Raw genomic sequence first — 19461 nt, 5'->3', positions numbered from 1 at the left:
TTAGTAATCACCATATAATGCTATTCTGTACGTACCCGTTTGCATGCTGTTTTGTTGGCAACGATCTGATACAGACGCCACGTCTTCGTGAACATCGCCCCAAACGCTACCGAGAACGCCATCGCCAACACCACCACGCGGACCTGAAAACACGCAGCTCGACATCGTTGGTTTGTGTACAGGTAGTAGTGAGTGAGTATAATTTTACGCCACTTTTAGCAATATTCCAGCAATTTCCAGAGAGAGAGAGAGAGAGAGAGAGAGAGAGAGAGAGAGAGAGAGAGAGAGAGAGAGAGAGATTAGAGAGAGAGAGAGAGAGAACCTGAGGTCGTCATCTGCCTAGAGAGACAGGTCAGTAGTTACATGTAATCTTTGCTGTCCCTACTATGGTGGCTGATTAGGGATCCTGCTTTCTCGTCTTGCGTTTTCAGCTTTTCGTCTCTCGTTATCTCGTTATATCGCTTCGTCTCGTTATCGCTTTCTCGTCTCGTGTTATCGCTTTCCGAATTTTAAGGTGAGAAAGCGATGGCCCTAATCAGCCACCATACTATACACATGATCAGGGTTATTACAGGGTATGAAACTCCCAAATATTTCAGCCAGACCACAGGGCTGGTTAGATGTAAAACTTGCCAACCCTGACCAAAACTTACCTGCCCACAAAATATCTTCATATATACATGTCTAAATTTTAACCCGACCGTCGGGCAGGTTCATTTGAGAATCTGGCAGTCCGTGTTGAAAATAACCCGTCCCGGGCGGTCGGGCAGGCAGGTATTTCGAACGCTAGTTATTGCCAACCTTTGACAGTGCACCAGGTAAATATATTTAAAATCCTGATTGACGTTTTTATTTTTATTACCTGTATAGTAATATGTCTTCTACCTAATCTGGGGTGAGTATTGTTTTATGCCGCAGAATACCAGAAAGGGCTTCACATACTGTACCCATATAAGAGTGAGTGAGTATGGTTTTACACCGGCTTTAGCAATATTCCAGCAATATCACGTCGGGGGTCACCAGAAATGGGCTTCACGCATTGTACCCATGTGGGGAATCGAACCCAAGTCTTCGGTGTGACGAGCGGACACTTTAACCACTAGGCTACCCCACTGCCCCTTTTGTTTCTCAGAAGATGATTTCTAAAGATTTTCAAATACTGCAATTTTACCTCTTTTCACCATTTTTGATATTCTTAATAAAATGTGAGGAATCGAACCCGGGTCTTCGGCGTGACAAGCGGGCGCTTTAACCACTAGGTTACCCCATCGGCCCGTACACATATGGGGATTACGGTGTGACGAGCGAACGATTTGGTCACTAGGTGACCAAACCCTTCCTAATTGAACCTTTTAAGAATTCCAATAAATCGACGACTATCACAGACTCACATTACAAAGAAGGCCAAGGTTCTGTGGTACGATGACTCTGCCGTCCACGCCATAGAGGATCAGGGCGCCATAGGCCATCATGCACCCAATTAGCAGGACATCGTTAATAACGGGCGCGGACAGTTTGATTTGGCTGGAAATAGATATTCAGCGTCAATGACCATACACATCAAAGCAAATTATACCCTTGGTCAAAATATTGACGTATTGAAAGCAGTATCTGTTTACAGCAGGTACGAAACGATTTCTGGTAATATATATAATTATAGATATCTCTGTAAGTCATTATTTCTTGAATAGAAATTAGTTAATTAGAGCAGTTTTTTTGTCCTGGTACGTCTTGGAGATAGCATTTGAAGCTGTGATGACATGTATAGGATACATTTCATTTTGAAATAGATTCTATCTTTAAAAAACCCAAACAGTACATTTCAAAACAATCCGAAACTACACAACACAATAATGGAACTTCGTTTAACTCGGAGCACTTGGTATCGCTGACTACATGTCAAGATACTCGGCCAGTACCGGAACATGTGCACTGACCAAAATGATGTCCGTTGCAGTTCTGCTTTTGACTTGCACACAAATATTACATTTTTGGTGACTTTCCGCTGCATGTGTTTATGACGAGTGCCTCCGGCGGTGCAGGATACGCTGACCTTTTCGCGAATACCTCATATAGTCATTCTGTCATAATGACTGTCGACATTTACAATTCTACATTGTGTCTGGTGGTGTCGTCGATGTTTGTTTGTTGTTTAACGCCACACTCAGCAATATTCCAACTTTACATGGGCGGTCTGTAATTAACCAGGTCTGAACCAGACACTCCAGTGATTGACACCGTGAGCATCGATCTACGCAATTCGGATGACCACGCCACATCCTGTAAGTCGTCTCTTATGACAAGCATGGGTCACTGAAAACAAATTATAACCGAGATCTTCACCGATCAATGTCACCGGTTTCAACATCCGTTATAAATTCTCTCACGTCTGATATAATGACCTTGACCCCCGGCCTGACCTTGAGTACCCTTGTTGCACTGGAGAGGGCCCGCCCTTTTGTTACAGTACACCGCATTCATGGTACAGTACACCGCATTCATGAGGGCAATTTGGCTGATTTGTCGAATGTTCGTTGGCTACATCGTGTTTTGCACAAACATGATTAATAATAATCAATGAAGGGTCATTACAAGGCCAGTTGAACATAGAATACATATAGATAAAACAAAACATTACCTGAATGTCTACCCAACTTCAAACAAATGCGCCGTTTGGAAGGAATATATTTATTATGTTGCTTCACGTGCCCTGTAAAATGTTGCTAAATATTCATGAAACAAATCGTTGGTAATATTGAAATGATTGAGCCAATATAGTTAACCCAGACTTCTCTATTGCAGTAGGAGATGACCCAACTAGTTTGCTACTTCCTGTCGTACCAAAGACCTCAGAAATAGGAATTGGTCATAACATTCGTTTTACATCAAAATATTTTCATAGATATTATTTCAACGACATCCATAGATTCAAGTCACACAGTTAATATACTAAGGGAAAAAAATAAGGGATTACATGAAAGCACAAGTGTTCCTTTATTTTTTTTTCTAGGTTTCTACAGAAGCTTTGTATGGGATAGTTTGTGAAGAAACCTGGAAACAATAAAGGAACACTTGTGCTTTCATGTGATCCCTTATCCCCCATACATGTATATATATTCTATGTTCAAAGTATATAGTTATTATAACTACCTACCCATGCTTTCTGTTCTTGATGTTGAAGATCAGGAACCCGACACAGACCAGCGTGCCAACTATCCCTATACACATGTATGTAACGAGCACCCCATATGGTAGGCGCTGTGTTCGAGTCTCGCGCGAGAATCCATCTTTTGGAATGCCATTTCCTGTATCAAAAACGTTTTAAACTCTTTATTCAGCGTGTACGCATTTTCAAAGCCATGACGCTATTTACAATAAATGTGTTCAAAATACGTCTCACACACTATATAGATCACCTTATAAGGTTCAGAAAGAACATTAACTCATAGATATTGCAGTTATTACCCTAAACGCTAATTGTAACAGACATTATTTCAATTTTAATTTTGAAGTCAAAGTCAGACGATCAAATGACAGCTGACATAAAACATATTCATGGATATGTTTTGTGTGTTGTTTAACGCCGCACTCAGCAATATTCCAGCTATATGGCTGCTGTCTGTAAATAATCGAATCTGGGCAGACAATCCAGTGATCAACAGCATGAGCATCGATCTACGCAACTGAGATAAGATGACATGTGCCAACCAAGTCAGCGACCACCCGATCCCGTAAGTCGCCTCTAACGCCAAGCATGGGTGGTTGGAGATCAGTTCTAACCCGGATATATGCAGTCTGAGGCATCCATATCGACACTGTCAGGTTGTGTCAGCATAAGCCAAACCGGCAAATTTGATCCAGTCTATCAAGTGATATTCGAGTTTAGGCAAAAACGTTAGCCCTGTGGTGTCTGAAATGATCTAATATTTAATACAGTTGTTTTATTTCAAATAGCAGTCGAGTTGACGAAATGGTAGCAGAGTGGAGAAAAGCATGCTTCGACACTTACAAAATGTGACCGCCTGTGTGCATTTCATAAGCCATTGACATAATTTACCTATTATTAAAAATAATAAGGTATCTACTGACACGCAGATACATATATGAACAGTGTCTCAATAAAGAAATACTACTTACCTTTCCACTTAATGGGAGAGTCGTCATACAGCGTCAGTTTCTTGTCAAAAGGACAATACTTCCCGATCCGCTTCCTTTCTTCCCCTGGCGTAAGTAGTGATATGAAATTGAATTCGGGGATTCACTTAACCAGGGGGACTAAAATAAATTGAATAAATTGTTTGAGGTTCTGTTCGATAATTTTCGACTTGACTGTCATTTAAACCAAACAAGAATCCGCACAAATAAACAGTCGTCGGTAAAATATGACAAATATATAAGAAAATAGACGTAGTAGTTTTTGGTCAGAGACTTTACTTTAGCAGCGCTAGCCTGTTATGTTTATATATTTCAAGTTGATATACAGATCTCAGAGAGAAAACTTATTACAGAAGCAAAGTCGTCAATAGACAGGCGCGTAGCAAGCCAATTTTTTTCGTGTACGCCCGAAAGGCTGCAAAGCTTTTAGTTTAGACAGTATTGAGGACTTGCCCAACCTTTTTAGCAACAATCATGTGTAAGCCCGGGCTGTTTTTATAATGGTAGCTACGCCCCTGACAGATAACAACAGACGCTGATTTACTGGTACATGGAAAAACAGTAAGCCGATGCGATAGAAGGATTGGCGTAATTACTGGTGTATTTCCGGGGCTGTTTTTACAATGACTGAGTAGACAATTACATTCTACAACACTGGCAGAATACCATTACATTAATGAAAGACAAGGTATAGTCATATTTCACAGGTGCAATTTGGGATTACATTTGTGTTGTAGAAACAATCAAATGATTCTTATTACTAAATTATTATACATTATTTTAACACATGGTGCTGTTGGACATACAGAATATAACAATTAATATTGTTCTTCACACACACACACACACACATGTACGCACGCACGCACGCACACATGAGAACGGGAAGGATAAACTATTTTCGGGTGTGTGAAATGTACATACATACAGTACACTTGTTGGTAATACAATATAAAACGTGTTGCACTGTTGTTAGACATAAGGTATCAATCATGTCATAAACTGTTTGTGGTAATAAGAAATAAAACATGTCGCACATTTGTTGGACTAAGAAATACAATATGTCGCACTATTGTTGGATTAAGAAATAGAATATATCGCACTATTGTTGGGCTAGGAAATAAAATATGTCGCACTATTGATGGCCTAAGAAATAAAATATGTAGCACTATCGTTGGACTAAGAAATAAAATATGTCGCACTATTGATGGCCTAAGAAATAAAACATTTCGCACTATTGTTGGACTTAGAAATAAAATATGTCACACTATCGTTGGACTAAGAAATAAAACATGTTGTGCAGTTGTTGGGCATAAGAAATAAAACATGTCGCACTATTGTTGGACTAAAAAATAGAACACATTGCATCGTTGTTGGACATAAGAAATAGACCATGTTACACTGTTGGTGGACATAAGAAATAGACCATGTTGCACTGTTGGTGGACATAAAAAATAGACCATGTTGCACTGTTGGTGGACATAAGAAATAGACCATGTTGCACTGTTGGTGGACATAAGAAATAGACCATGTTGCACTGTTGGTGGACATAAGAAATAGACCATGTTGCACTGTTGGTGGACATAAGAAATACACCATGTTGCACTGTTGGTGGACATAAGAAATAGACCATGTTGCACTGTTGGTGGACATAAGAAATAGACCATGTTGCACTGTTGGTGGACATAAGAAATAGACCATGTTGTACTGTTGGTGGACATAAGAAATAGACCATGTTGTACTGTTGGTGGACATAAGAAATACACCATGTTGTACTGTTGGTGGACATAAGAAATAGAGCATGTTGCACTGTTGGTGGACATATGAAATAGACCATGTTGTACTGTTGGTGGACATAAGAAATAGACCATGTTGCACTGTTGGTGGACATAAGAAATAGAACATGTTGTACTGTTGGTGGACATATGAAATAGATCATGTTGTACTGTTGGTGGACATAAGGGATGAAGCAACATGTTCTGTTGTTAGTCACAAGGAACTACTGTTGGATGACTGATGGAGATGGGACTCACCTTGTAGCTGCGTGATGGAAGTGTGCCCCTTTCTGTTCCCTTTATTGTCATAAGCTATTTTACCCTGAAACAATGCCAGGAGTACAAGTATTGGTATTGTAATTAATACACAAACAATCTACATGTCAGATTCCATAAACACCCCCACCACACCCCGATATATTCCGTAATTTATGGTATCTTAGTTTGATATACTCAAGCGTGAATTTGATTTGTATTTAAGTTGGACTTTGGTGTAGTACTTCAACGGGGTTGGTGAGTCAGTACAGCGCAGGCGCAGGCCTACCCTCTCCGAGAACGTCTGGAATCATCACTAGTTATCAGTGATCCGTGAATATCATTTTACCGTTATTTTGGGCCCAATAGAATATATTTCCTCGAGACTGTCTGTTCCGTTTTACATTATCATGTCTAGCGTTTTTCAGGAATTTCGTCATTGAAATGACATTTCTAGAAAATGCAATGCATTGTGATTCTATATGAACATATAGTTGTTCTAAGAGTGGTGTGACTGATTTGTGTCGTGGTTGAAAACGTCATTCTCTGGTTAGCCTGATTATCATAATGTCGCCATTTGACATCTAGCATATCACAGACTGCGGCACAAAACAACGTGGAAACAACACGCGCCATTCTTCCTTTTCCCCTTCAGACTGCACCGATTCACCTTGTCATTACTACCTTTATATTTACGTTATCTGATTTCAAATGAACGTTAAACTAAGTGCCGCGAGATTTCATACATACCGTAAGTCCATAGAACACCAGATCCGACATGATACGGGTGAACGTACGCACATACGTTTCGTTCTTGTAGCAGAAGGTCTCAAGAGTTACGTTTTCCTTTGCCGCTTGGTCGAGAGTCAATAGCAGGCTCATGGCCCCATCGAAGGCGTAGCTTGCGTACTTGTCGTAACGGGATGACTTCTGGCGTATGAATGCTTCGAAATCAGTCGGATTCTGTAGGACAAAATGCAAATGTGAAAAGTGTGAAAGTAAGATCGAACGACATTTAGTTAAGGAATTCTTTAAGTTCCTTTTGATTTAGATTATCACAACATCCACAGAACGTTTCAACTGTCATTTTCCCCAAAATATATTATTATTTAAATGATGAAAACCAACTGGTTGTGTTATATATTTACTTTCTTACAATATAACACGTCAAATGGAATGAATTACTGTTTGTTGAGGAATGAGATACTGTCACACTGAATGTATTAATATGATAATACATCACGTCACTAAAATACACGTTGTTGTGTAAACCGTTGCATCCCTCCGCGCGAGCCTTACCACGTCAAATGCCTCCTGTGTTCCTACATCGCTGTGCATGAAGTCCATCATTATCATGCCGTCAGTGACCTCCTGCAGGAGACAAATATCAGTTGAAGAATGTAGTCGTGGTACCAGTGACAATTTAGTTTTGGTCAGCACAACTAACTACTCAAGGAGAATCCATGCCTACAATCCTAGAAATGTCACTATGCACATGTACATACGTCTTGCAACGTAGACATAAGACGAGAAAACATTGTCACCCCTGTGGTCTTAAAAAATATCGTTGTTCTTTTCATTCTTTTCTTCTTCAGATACGAAATTCCATTTCTGGTGTCCTCCGCCGTGTTGTCGCTGTAGTTGTGCTAATAGCGACATAACACTAAACTCACTCACTCTTCAGACACGGGTTTGTATTTAAAATCACGAATCGTGGCAATAAGCGGTTAATCGCTGTAACAATAAAAATGCTCAGTAACATAAATTTTTTACATATACTATAAGGCCTAATTAGGAACCGCCCCTATTCATTGAGGAGGCGGCGGGGTAGCCTGGTGGTTAAAGCGTTAGCTCTTCACGCCGAAGGCCCGGGTTCGATTCCCTACATGAGTACAATGTGTGTGTCCCTATTTTTCTGGTGTCAGCCACCGTGGTAGTGCTGGAATATTGTTAAAAGCGGCGTAAATCTAAACCCACCCACTATTCATTGAGACTTCACTGCGCCGTTAATCGTTAATGGCACAAACCATACATTTCAGTAAAAGATTGAAACATAAAATTCGAAATACATCCACTGATTTCTGATCTTTTTGTGGTGCAGGATACGCTCACTCCATTAATACCTGATGTTATACCAATTTGATGTTATCTCTGGGATTACTCTACGGCCAGAGGCGGTGGGGTAGGCTAGTGGTTAAAGCGCTCACCCGTCGGGCCCAAGACCCGGGTTCAATTCCCCAGATGGGAACAATGTGTGAAGGCCATTTTTGGTGTCCCCCGTCGTGATATTGCTGGAATATTGCTAAAAGCGGCGTAAAATCATACTCACTCACTCATTCTACGACCTATTATGAGTATGATATCAGCATTTTTATTGATTATCAGCAACTGAGACAATTGAGAAAACAGTACTGTTCATCTCACCTTGATCTGCTCGGCCGTGCAGTTGCAGGGGAGGGAGGGGTCGTTCCACCAGCTGCCGGCCTCCCACCCCAGCATCACCCACACGTACTTCTTCCCGCACATCCCCCGTGTATATGCCTGGAGGAACATTGCATTTGATCAATACACTCTCCAGGACAAAAAACAATTGATCATAATAAATTAAATGTTTGTTCGTCTGAACATCCTAAACTAATTTACAGCCAGTAATTTTCATAACACGGGTATATTATTACTATATGTACCTAAATATTTATGTCAAGGAAATTTACAATACATTGGTGAACAAATCCATTTTTACAATATTATTACAATCCATATATATCTTATCCTTCTTTACTACTCCAACGTCTAAATGCGACTCATACTCATCGTATCTATCTACCCGTGAAGATCCGGGTAAGAATTGATCTTCATTAACCCAAGCTTGTCATAAGAGGCGACTAACGGGATCGGGTGGTCAGGATCGCTGACTTGGTTGACTCATGTCATCGGTTCCCAATTGCGTAGATCAATGCTTATGTTGTTGATCACTGAATTGTCTGGTCCAGACTCGATTATTTACACACAGAAGCTATATAGCTGGAATATTGCTGAGTGCGGCGTAAAACTAAACTCTCTCATTCACCTATCGTATGTATCTACGTTATTTAAAGTAAAACATGGACGTGGGTCGTTTTAACATCATTGTCTTCCTAATTTAAACTTTCCACCAATTCATGATGTCGACACACTGATTTCATTGTCAATATTGTTACTAGTATTTGTGTCATGTTCAGAAAATGTTAAGCTCTGTATATGTTTCAGCGCAGACTGACCTCACAGAACACCTGCCTGGCTTTGCTGACTGGTATGTTGGCCACGATTACCCGGGCATCACGTTGCTTAAAAGAAAACATTACAATTCATTGTGGTTAATTAATTGTAACAACTCTGTAACATATCTATGCCTAATAAATTATGAACGTAGGAACACAGAAATATATTTAAATATATTTCAAAGGTTTGGAAGAGCCGCGTTAGAATTGATATTCAGCAAGCCATGTAGATCGATGCTTATGATGATGATCACTGGATTGTCTGGTCCAGACTCGATTATTTACAGACCGCTGCCATATAGCTGGGATATTGCTGAGTGCGGCGTTAAACAACAAACAAACGAATCACTCTCTTGGGATTGCCAGAATATATCTTAGACACAATGCAGTTCGCATCACTGGTTACATCTGACATGTACTCTTAAAAAAAGTAGGGGAACCTGAACTTTCAATTTGGATAGGAAGTACATAAGCGTTAAAAACCTTTTCAAAGACAGATATCTTTTGAACGCACCACCATTTCTCTTTATCACCACCCCTAAACACAACGCATGGGACGCACGTGCACAACGCAGTAGCCCGCTACACGTGCATAGAGTGTCATTCTTGATTTTGACGGTTTTCAAGAAGGTCTATAAACCACTGTAGACCATTAATTTTGACAATCATCTTGCATCACACAGTTGTTATTGTTTGTTTCTAGCCGGTTTTTGTTAGAAAATGAAGATAGTACACATGCAAATTTCGGGTCATACACCAGTCATCTTTCAAGAGCGATTACTTTAAAACAACTATGGTCATAAAGTGAGGTGAGGTGAAATTGGGTTTAACGTCGTACTTGAGAATATTTCGCTGATATGACGACGTGCATGCATGTGTATGTGTATGTGCGGCTGCTTGTACTAGCCCAGACTTAAGCTGGTTTTATAGTGCTAGCCCACTGAGATACCATGCCGCAGTGAAGCATGAATACCCCACTCAGACACATTATACTGACTCCGAGCCGACCAGCCCTTGTTGTACCCATTAATGCCGAGCGCCATGCAGGGACCAACAAGTACCATATTTTAACGTCTTTTGGTATGACGCGGTCGGGGATCGAATCCGCGACCTTCCGCTCTCCGGGCGGACGGTCTAACCACTACACCACGGAGGCGGTCTTGGTCATAAGGAAGTGCAAGTGGTGAAGAATATTCTTTTTGAAGAGTATATATTTACTATACGTCAAATCTGGAGTATGTATGTTTCCGCTGGTCACCTCGTTGTACACTAATACACATATAATTAAAACAACTGGGCAGGAAACGTATTGGGGTATGTCGATGTATACCTTAAGTATGTCCAGAGAAGCACCAGTGTCTGTTATACACTCAGACGCCACAATCTCATTACCGTCAGCTTTCCATAGATCCATGAAGTGACTCTTCGCCTGATCCAACAAAAAATAAATAATAATATGTGTATTTATATCGCGCTGAATGCCATACATAAATTATGCTCAAAGCGCTACAATATCAAAAACAAATATCTACTTCTTTTTCCTCACTTACACGAGCAGTTACGAATGAGGAAAGTCTTTAGGCATTTAGTTGCTGTGGGTGTTGTTATTACACACTACACGCCAAAAGAAACTTTACCCTCCTACCTTCATGAATTACTGAAAAAACTGAAATGTAATTCTGTTTTGAGACAAAGATAAACCATTTAAAGTCACCATTTTTCAACTATTAAAACAAGAAACAACTGTTGTAGAGTGTGTAAAATAATCATTCCTATGATTCCAGTCTTTCAAAACATTTTCTGTCGATTTGTATTTGTGAAACAAGTAAAACGAGTCTTTGGTATTGTGAAAAAGTGTTTAGGAACATCTAAAATTATCTTTGTTAACATTTTTGCTTGCAAAGTAACATTTTCCCATTTTCTGTGTACATATAGCAATATCAATCGCCAAAACGCAGCACTATTCAAGCAGTATTTGCATCCATTTCACATGTGGAATGATTCTACAGGGTATGAAGAGAGCCTAGAATACATGATATGATACACAATTACGAGAAATATGCCACGATTAACAGCTGAAGAGAGAGAAAGAGCCATTGGGATGGTGCAGATGGGGTCGACGTACAATGTTGTTGCCAACGCCCTCGCATGCCATCGTATCACGGTTATAAGACTTATTCAGGGCTTCAGTCAGACTGGGGTCACCGTAGACAGACCAAGAAGTGGACGTCCACGCATCACAACGCCAGCTGAAGATAGGTACCTCCGTCACTAAGGCAGGAGGGTAACGTTTCTTTTGGCGTTTACTGTAGGTGAGATCACCCAGCCATTGGTGTCCAATTGATCTTGAACTGCATGTATTATTCACTCAAGGCTACAATGTAGCATGGTGAGGTATACAAGAGATATATAATAATTACATACGGGTGTATACATGGTTAAGTACATACATTGATATCATAAACATGAATAACACGATGATGGAGTATTTATCTGAATCTACATAGCACATGGTGGCAAAATATGGATAATTTTATTAAAGTGGATACATTTTTTTGTCTGAAGTAAATTAATCATATTTAATATGGAAGGCTTTGTAATGACATTTTTTTGGATAAACCTTTTTCTTATTTCGTTAAAATATTGACAATTAAAAAAAGGTAGTGGTACTCTTCTCCTATTACATTTAAGGTGCACAATGTACATTTTCTATAATTATAATCAATATTGAACCATCTTCCTCTACAATTATAATCAATATTGAACCATCTTCCACTTTCCAGAAGACGATGATTTGACAGATTAAACTGTAACAATTTGAATATGTATTTTCAGGCAGGTGTTGCAAATAAAAGTCAATATCAGTATTGTTTTTTTTTACAATCTTATCAAATCTACCCTTTGATGATGCTTCAATTACTGAATGCCATTTTTGTATGAAAAGATCTATAAGGCTATTAGTTAAAATGGTTAGTTTGAGCGCGAGGCGCCACGCCATGGGTGCGGTCTTTAGCTGAACATTTCTACGATTAGACACCAATGCCTGGAGGTCTAACTTATAATTACTGCTTCTTACTTTTTGTCACGTTTGAAATTCATCGCTCAATAGCAAGCTGATTCATCACCATTGCATGATGTTTTCACGGTTGATCGATTGCTTGTCCTATACATTGTGGTTATTACCATTGATGACCACATACCAACTCACAAGAATGATGTGAAACACGGCAGGCGGCCTCTACATAACTGAAAAAGGGGTCATCATATTTCATAACCGTGTCATCCAGTCTATCACCACGTCATCGGGTTGATTTCAATCTCAGATGGTAATGCATTTATCATGCATGTTTTGAATTCACCATATCAACGCCACACCTTACATTCTGATAAAAAGTATAACAAAAAATTGCCTAAAAAAGCTACGTCAAACATTAATCAGGCATTCGAAGTGGTAATACATTTATCATTCATGTTTTGAGTGCAATGTATCAACGCATCTTTTGTTCTGATCAATATTATTTTTAGAAGCAAAACAAAAAAAACCCATTGCCTATTGAAGCTACGTTAAACATTATCAAGAATACACAGGATATAATTAACGTTGATGTATATCAATAACCAATCAGTTTCTTTAGCTTCTGGTGTATCTGTATGTGTTTTTTGACAACAGTTCCCCCTTGATTGATTGGTCATTAAATGTTTAATAGGTGTTCGGGCAACTAGGCCCGTTTACACCTTGCCCACCATAAAAGTTTGCTAAGTTTCTAAACTTGTTTTAAGTAAGTAAAGCTGCCACACGCTTTAATATAATCATAATAACATTCTGAACTTCATGGCGAACGATATTCCTTGAGCACAACAGTCCAGCCAATGAGATGTCAATATTGAGAGCTGTAAGAGATTCCACCATCGCCTTACGTTGGTTTACATATTTTTGGCAATGCAGTAAATAATGCGCGACATTATACGGCAGGCAATTTTTTATTATTGATACTAAGATATGCTCCAAGACCACAATGCCCAAGACGAAGACTCGTTAAAACAACCTCTTCCCTCCGATTGTTTCGAGATACGTGCAACCTAGAAAGAAAAGGCTCAATGCCACACAGATGACGTCCTTTAAAGGACGAGGTCCATCTTTGTTGCCATTTTGTTAGAGCATGGATCTTACTGACGGTGCATAATTCAGCAAGATAAGGTAACATAGTCTCATCCTGTTCTGATACATCAAGATCTAATGCAGCTTTTGTCCATTTCCCCACTACACGGCACCGTTGGTATACCAAGGTATCTATAGATGCATTTCGTGCACACCTAGTGTTATCACGGATTTCAGTCATCATTTCATTTATTTAACACTATTTTGCCTTTTACACTCAGTCGAGTTGCTTTTGTAAAAAAATACAGATTATTTTTTTTTATACCATATGTTAATGTTAACTCGTGTATAATATACAGGAACAATTAACTTTCTGAAATTTTAACTGGCACTTTTTTGGAACATGTCGGTCGGTTCTTCAAATATTCCATACATTGTGAACCACATAGTCAACATGGGTACAACTACACACCGTAAAAATATATTCAGAATTTAAAAAAAAAATTATATCCCCGTTGGGGATCTACGGCCAAAATTAAGTAACATCACTATGCGTTAAATATTAGAAGACTAAATGGAACTGGTGGTGAGGCTAAACTGACAACCTCATACAACGCATTAAAATATACCAAGCACTGACTTATCGTATCTGTAGTACGGCGAGACTATTCTTGGTTAAGGGATGGTTAAGTAAGTGTACGTGCCCTTACCCCCAACTCGCACACACGTACGTACGTACGCACATTTCCTTTCTTCCCATGTCAGTCATTTTCGCTCGATGTGCTAACGGTGCTTATACATTTCTTGCCTATGCAAAAAACAACAAAACCAAAAAACAAACCAAGAAAAAAAAATCACCAAAGCCCAAACATATTGTACAAGCATGTCCACACCGAAAAATCTAAATTATTCAGCGGTCCGCCGAAATGTCCCGCATGGAGATTTCGCTTTTTATTGTGGCGTTAATCACCTTTCTCTGCTGGCAGTTGGTACTTACTAAAATATGTCTTACTTTATGTGAACGTTATACCGATACTCTACAATACGTAATCCATGCTTACCAAATATTGTTCAATATTCAGTGTTTATTCATGGGTAAATGATGGCTTTCCTTCAGCGATAACGTACCGTTGAATAAACTTGATACTTGTCGTCTTCGTACAAACAGGCGATTCGTTTCCATTGGAAATGTTTGAAGAGCGCCACCTTGGCTGGGTTGAACACCTGATCCGGTCCCAGAGTTCGGTAGAAGTAGGGGAAACGAGTTCGGCAGTTGAGGTCTGGTGTCCGAGCTCCGAACGACATCTGGTGGTGAAATGAGTGAATGATTCACACCGAGAACTAAACATACAGATGCTTTAAGGGCTCGTGAATAGTTGTTTGTTTTTGACACGTATAATAATTTGAGATCTATCTAAATGACTGTCTAGTTAGGTTAAATTCCCTATGTGAAACTGACACATTCAGTTTGTGTTTATGTATGCCCTGCTGATACAAAGACGATATTTCGTTTAGATAATACAACTGCCGTTCGTCTAAAGTGCATTTCAAATGCGTAGATTTATTATGATTGCAAAACTGGTCAGACGTCTTTAATGCGTCGTTCGTAAGACGCAACTAACGGGATCGGTCATGCTCGCTGACTTGGTTGTCACATGCTACCGAATAATCCCAACTACGAAGATCGGTGTTTATGACGTCAGTCACTGGATTGTCTGGTCCTGGTTCGACTATAAACCGCCGTCATATAGCTCTAATATTGCTGGGTGTGGCGTTATGCAACAAACAAATCCTATATGTGATAGTTTGCTCATTCTGACAATGAATAGCTCGCATATATGTCACTCGCCATTGACCTCAGCTTAAATACTCAAACATTATTTTTTAAATCATCAACCTTAAACAATTGTTAATTGTTTGTCAAGGTGTTAATCGTGTGTGTACATGGTAAAGGACTATCTTAACGTAAATACGACGGTGTAGTCTTCCAACTCTGTGTATACAACCATATTAAGCAGGATGTTTTTCTCAGAGGTTTTACGCCGCACTCAGCAATATTCCAGCTATATGGCGGCTTTTCTCAAAGGAACCGTCCGATGGGGGATGAGCTCGCATCAAGTACGCAAGAACAATATTTAGTCTCAGGAATATAGTACATTCATGAATGGACTTTGTGTACGTTGATGTGGTTTTGTTGTGCTACGTCACCTGCAATGCGGGGTCGGGTGGTCAGGCTCGCTGACTTGGTTGACATATGTGCCGAAGACCCGGGTTCGATTTGTGAAGCCCATTTCTGGTGTCCCCCGCCGTGATGTTGCTGGAATATTGCTTAAAGCGGCGTAAAACCAAATTCAGGCAGTCAGTCAGTGACATATGTCATCGGTTCCCAATTGCGCAGATCGATGTTCATGCTATTGATCACTGGATTGTCTGGTCCAGACTCAACTATTTACAGACCGTCGCCATATAGCTGGAATATTGCTGAATGCGGCGTAAAACTAAACTCACTGACTCACTTGCAAAAGCTTAGGGTTTGGTACGGGTAGATTTTGTATGAAACCATTTGATCTAGTTCATACCGAAGAGCCATTCCCTATACTCATTGCACGCGTAAACGTGTTCACCGTTGACAAACGTAGACAACTTCTGACTTTTTACCACTTGTCCTCCCTGGCCTCCAAAATGGTTTGAAACATTCTACTATTAAAATCACATCCTTTATTCCGACAACACATCTTCTCGCTTGATAATGTGACAACCCTCCATGACAGGTCACACCTAGTGAACTCTCTAATCAGCCTATCAGCCTATCAGCCTAGAGACTCCACCGAGTGAGCAAAACACTCACAAACCGTCAGTTCCTAATTTAATAAATACATGCCGCACCATAAGATTATTGTGTATTATTGCATCCTTAATTTAGACTGTTCTGAGTCCACCTTACACGACCTTCTATATAGGAACTGTCACATATCACATAGAGAATGTCGTATTGGAGCGAAAGATTTACATGAACTTGGATTCTGACTCAGCAAGTCAAGATCGATCCTCGATAATCACAAGGGTATACGTTCCCATAAATCTCCACTAGTATCGGAACGTATACCCTGGATATTATCGAGGATGGCCAAGATCCTGATTTCGCTTAAGTCACCTTAATTGTGAATAATTCAGTTTAAACGACAGCGGAGATCGCATGCACATGTCGTATATCGCCATTTTGTTTCAGAATCTTAAGCTATAGCATTCGCAGTGGTAGCTAAAACTAACCTGTAGTAAATTCCAGGCTGTGGCAGCTTCAGCTACATGTGCCGCCATCTTGGGCATGACCGGTCCAAGCAGCATCAGCTTCTTCGGAGGGGTTTGGATGAGGTCGAATAGGAGCTTTATGCTCTCAGCGTTACTACCCTGTGAATAACAGTGAATAACAATGAGTGGAGTTCCAAATTCCAAAACCTGTATTTTGTACACATTTTCTATTTGACTCCAGACACAAGTATAGACAGCCACAGACACTGTACATGTACTGACTTGCAATCATGATCATCAGCTTAATAAAACCAGAATGTAGGACACCGTTGAATAGCCTGTACTCGTCGGTGTCATTCATACTGCCTACATATGTCTCTGACCTTTAAAGTCTTTGAGGGCGGTGGGGTAGTCTAGTGGTTAAAGCGTTGGCTCGTCACGCCGAAGACCCGGGTTCGAATCCCCACATGGGTACAATGAGTGAAGCCCATTTCTGGTGTCCCCCGCCGCGATATTGCTGGAATATTGCTAAAAGCGGCGTAAAGCCAAACTCAGTCAGTCAGTTAAAGTCTTTGAAGACGTTGCTCTGGTGTAGTTTTCCAATGCGTTTACAATACAACGAGAATTACAGCAAACCCGTTTCAAGAGGTGTTTCCTCAACGAAACTTGGTTCGAACATAACTTGGTATAGTTATAATGAAGCGAATAGATCGTCACGGATTCTGTCTGCGAGTGTAAGGTTTCAGCAATATTCCAGCAATATCATAGAAGATACGGGCTTCACACATTGTTCCCAAGATTCTATTTTCTGATTCTCAACTATTCATTTGGATAATACCATCATACACAACGAATCAGTCTTGATGACATCATTGCCTTTCTATTCAGTTAGAAGTTGTGTATCTGATGGGGAATCTTATAAAACTTTCGCTTTTCAGGAGTGAGTGAGTGAGTGAGTTCAGTTTTACGTCGCACTCAGCAATATTCCAGCTATATGGCGGTGGTCTGTAAATAATCGAGTCTAGACCAGACCATCCAGTGATCAACAACATGAGCATCGATCTGCGCAATTGGGAACAGAGGACATGTGTCAACCAAGTCAGCGAGCCTGACCACCAGATCCCGTTAGTCGCCTCTTATGACAAGCATCGGGTACTGAAGGTCAATATTCTAACCCGGACCTTCACGGGTTTCGCTTTTCAGGAGGAAGGTCTCGTTTCGATTCCATAGGTACAATATTTGCATCCATATTTTTCAAGTAACAGTTACTCTAAATAATTAGGTTGAACATTGCATTTACTTTCATGGGTAGTATTTTCGAGGGTACTGTGTCGACATACCTTAAAAAATATTTTTATCCTATAAAAACTAACCAGATTTTACAGAAATTCTAGACTTTAATCTTATTTTCTATTTTATCCGTCATTACTATTGCTTAACATGAAAGTCGATTAAATTGATCGGATGGTCAAGGTTTCATGTCATCGTACCCATGTAAAAATACCCATGGTTTGGATTTGAATTGAATATTTCTGACTGCGGCGGTAAAATAACACAGAACACAAAAATAACACAGAACACAAAATAACACAAAACACAAAAATACATCTTACCTGCGTGTCATTCCACACCAACACAATCTCGTGGTCGGGGAGGATGTCTGTCCTGTTGTTCACCATGTCAATGGCGTACTGGACGGCGGGAAGAGTGGTCAGTCCCAGGTTCGAGTTGGGTCCACTCATTGGGAAAAAACCGCCAATATATAGAGGAGTTTTCTCCGCAAATATTCGTGTCAGCATAAAGCAGACAAGAACTCGCAAACTGCCGCCAGCTCCCATTTCCGAATAAACTTTGGATTATATCAGATGCATTATATTTTAGGTAAAAGTAAAGAAAAGGAAATGGCAATATACTTTTCAGTCTCAATCGCTGGCATGCAATGAACTTTAATGGCTGTATATTACAAGGAATGAGACTAATATGTATGCCTGTCCAACGCGCATGACAGGCTGTGGGACAATCGAACCAATCCCAGCTGTTCTCTCATTAGGAGCCGTCAATATTGCACGTGGTGATGAGAGGTGGGCGTGGTTAAAGACAGTGTTTTGACGCGTTGTCATAACAATACACGCATGTTGACACCGAAATTCCGTGCTGTACGTGAAGTCCTTGGGGTGTGTCACCGGATACACTTTATTGACTCATTTCACGTGCTGTGCTATATTTGATACCAATTCCTCATTTTATGATTATAAAATCTTTGACGCAAATGTTTGAAAACTTTTGCACGCCCTATAATTTACTTTCATTTGTTACTGTTTTTCTTTCTTGGGAATAATTATTTTCATTGATTCGTGAAGAAATTGCGAATTTTCCGAATTTGGAAAGATATAATCAGGTCTTATTGATTAGCAACAAGAAGCGTTATTTTGCCAGTTAGCGCTTACGAACAAAGCAATAGCAGTGCCTTATCGCATCAAGTATACCGCATGGCAACTCTGTATTTAAAAAACACCCAATAGATTTGATAATCAAGGTTTCCTCGAAACGGCATTTTGATAATGCCCCAGGGACGAGTTCAATGACAGAAAAATACTCTTCAAATATTGAGGCATAACTGTTGTTTATATGAAAACGATAGAGCTATTTTCACGAAGGGTGAGTGAGG

At 39.9% G+C, this 19461-nt stretch overlaps 1 protein-coding gene across 1 annotated transcript; it reads right to left on the bottom strand.

The window, feature by feature from the left end:
• Positions 1 to 6144: 6144 nt before the first annotated feature.
• LOC124281876 (gamma-aminobutyric acid type B receptor subunit 1-like) lies at positions 6145 to 18631 on the bottom strand. Its single transcript, XM_046717891.1, has 9 exons — positions 18407 to 18631; positions 16815 to 16952; positions 14673 to 14849; positions 10776 to 10874; positions 9446 to 9511; positions 8610 to 8726; positions 7485 to 7556; positions 6936 to 7148; positions 6145 to 6252 (listed from the first exon to the last, which is right to left on the bottom strand). The coding sequence occupies exons 1-9, from the start codon at positions 18629 to 18631 to the stop codon at positions 6145 to 6147; spliced, it is 1215 nt and encodes a 404-aa protein (XP_046573847.1).
• Positions 18632 to 19461: the final 830 nt, after the last annotated feature.

Source organism: Haliotis rubra, unplaced genomic scaffold (genome assembly GCF_003918875.1).
Source record: "Haliotis rubra isolate DU_JTF1 unplaced genomic scaffold, ASM391887v1 Scf29, whole genome shotgun sequence".
NCBI lineage: Eukaryota > Metazoa > Mollusca > Gastropoda > Lepetellida > Haliotidae > Haliotis > Haliotis rubra.
Note: the sequence above shows the minus strand (reverse complement) of the source record. Positions and strands in the feature narration are given on the sequence as shown.

Coding starts and splice junctions, on each gene's coding strand:
- LOC124281876 (XM_046717891.1), bottom strand. CDS start 18,631: ATGGGAGCTGGCGGCAGTTTGCGAGTTCTTGTCTGCTTTATGCTGACA. Junction 7,149..7,484: donor CACAGGAGGCATTTGACGTG/GTAAGGCTCGCG, acceptor TTTGTCCTACAG/AATCCGACTGATTTCGAAGC. Junction 6,253..6,935: donor TGGTGTTCTATGGACTTACG/GTATGTATGAAA, acceptor GCATTGTTTCAG/GGTAAAATAGCTTATGACAA.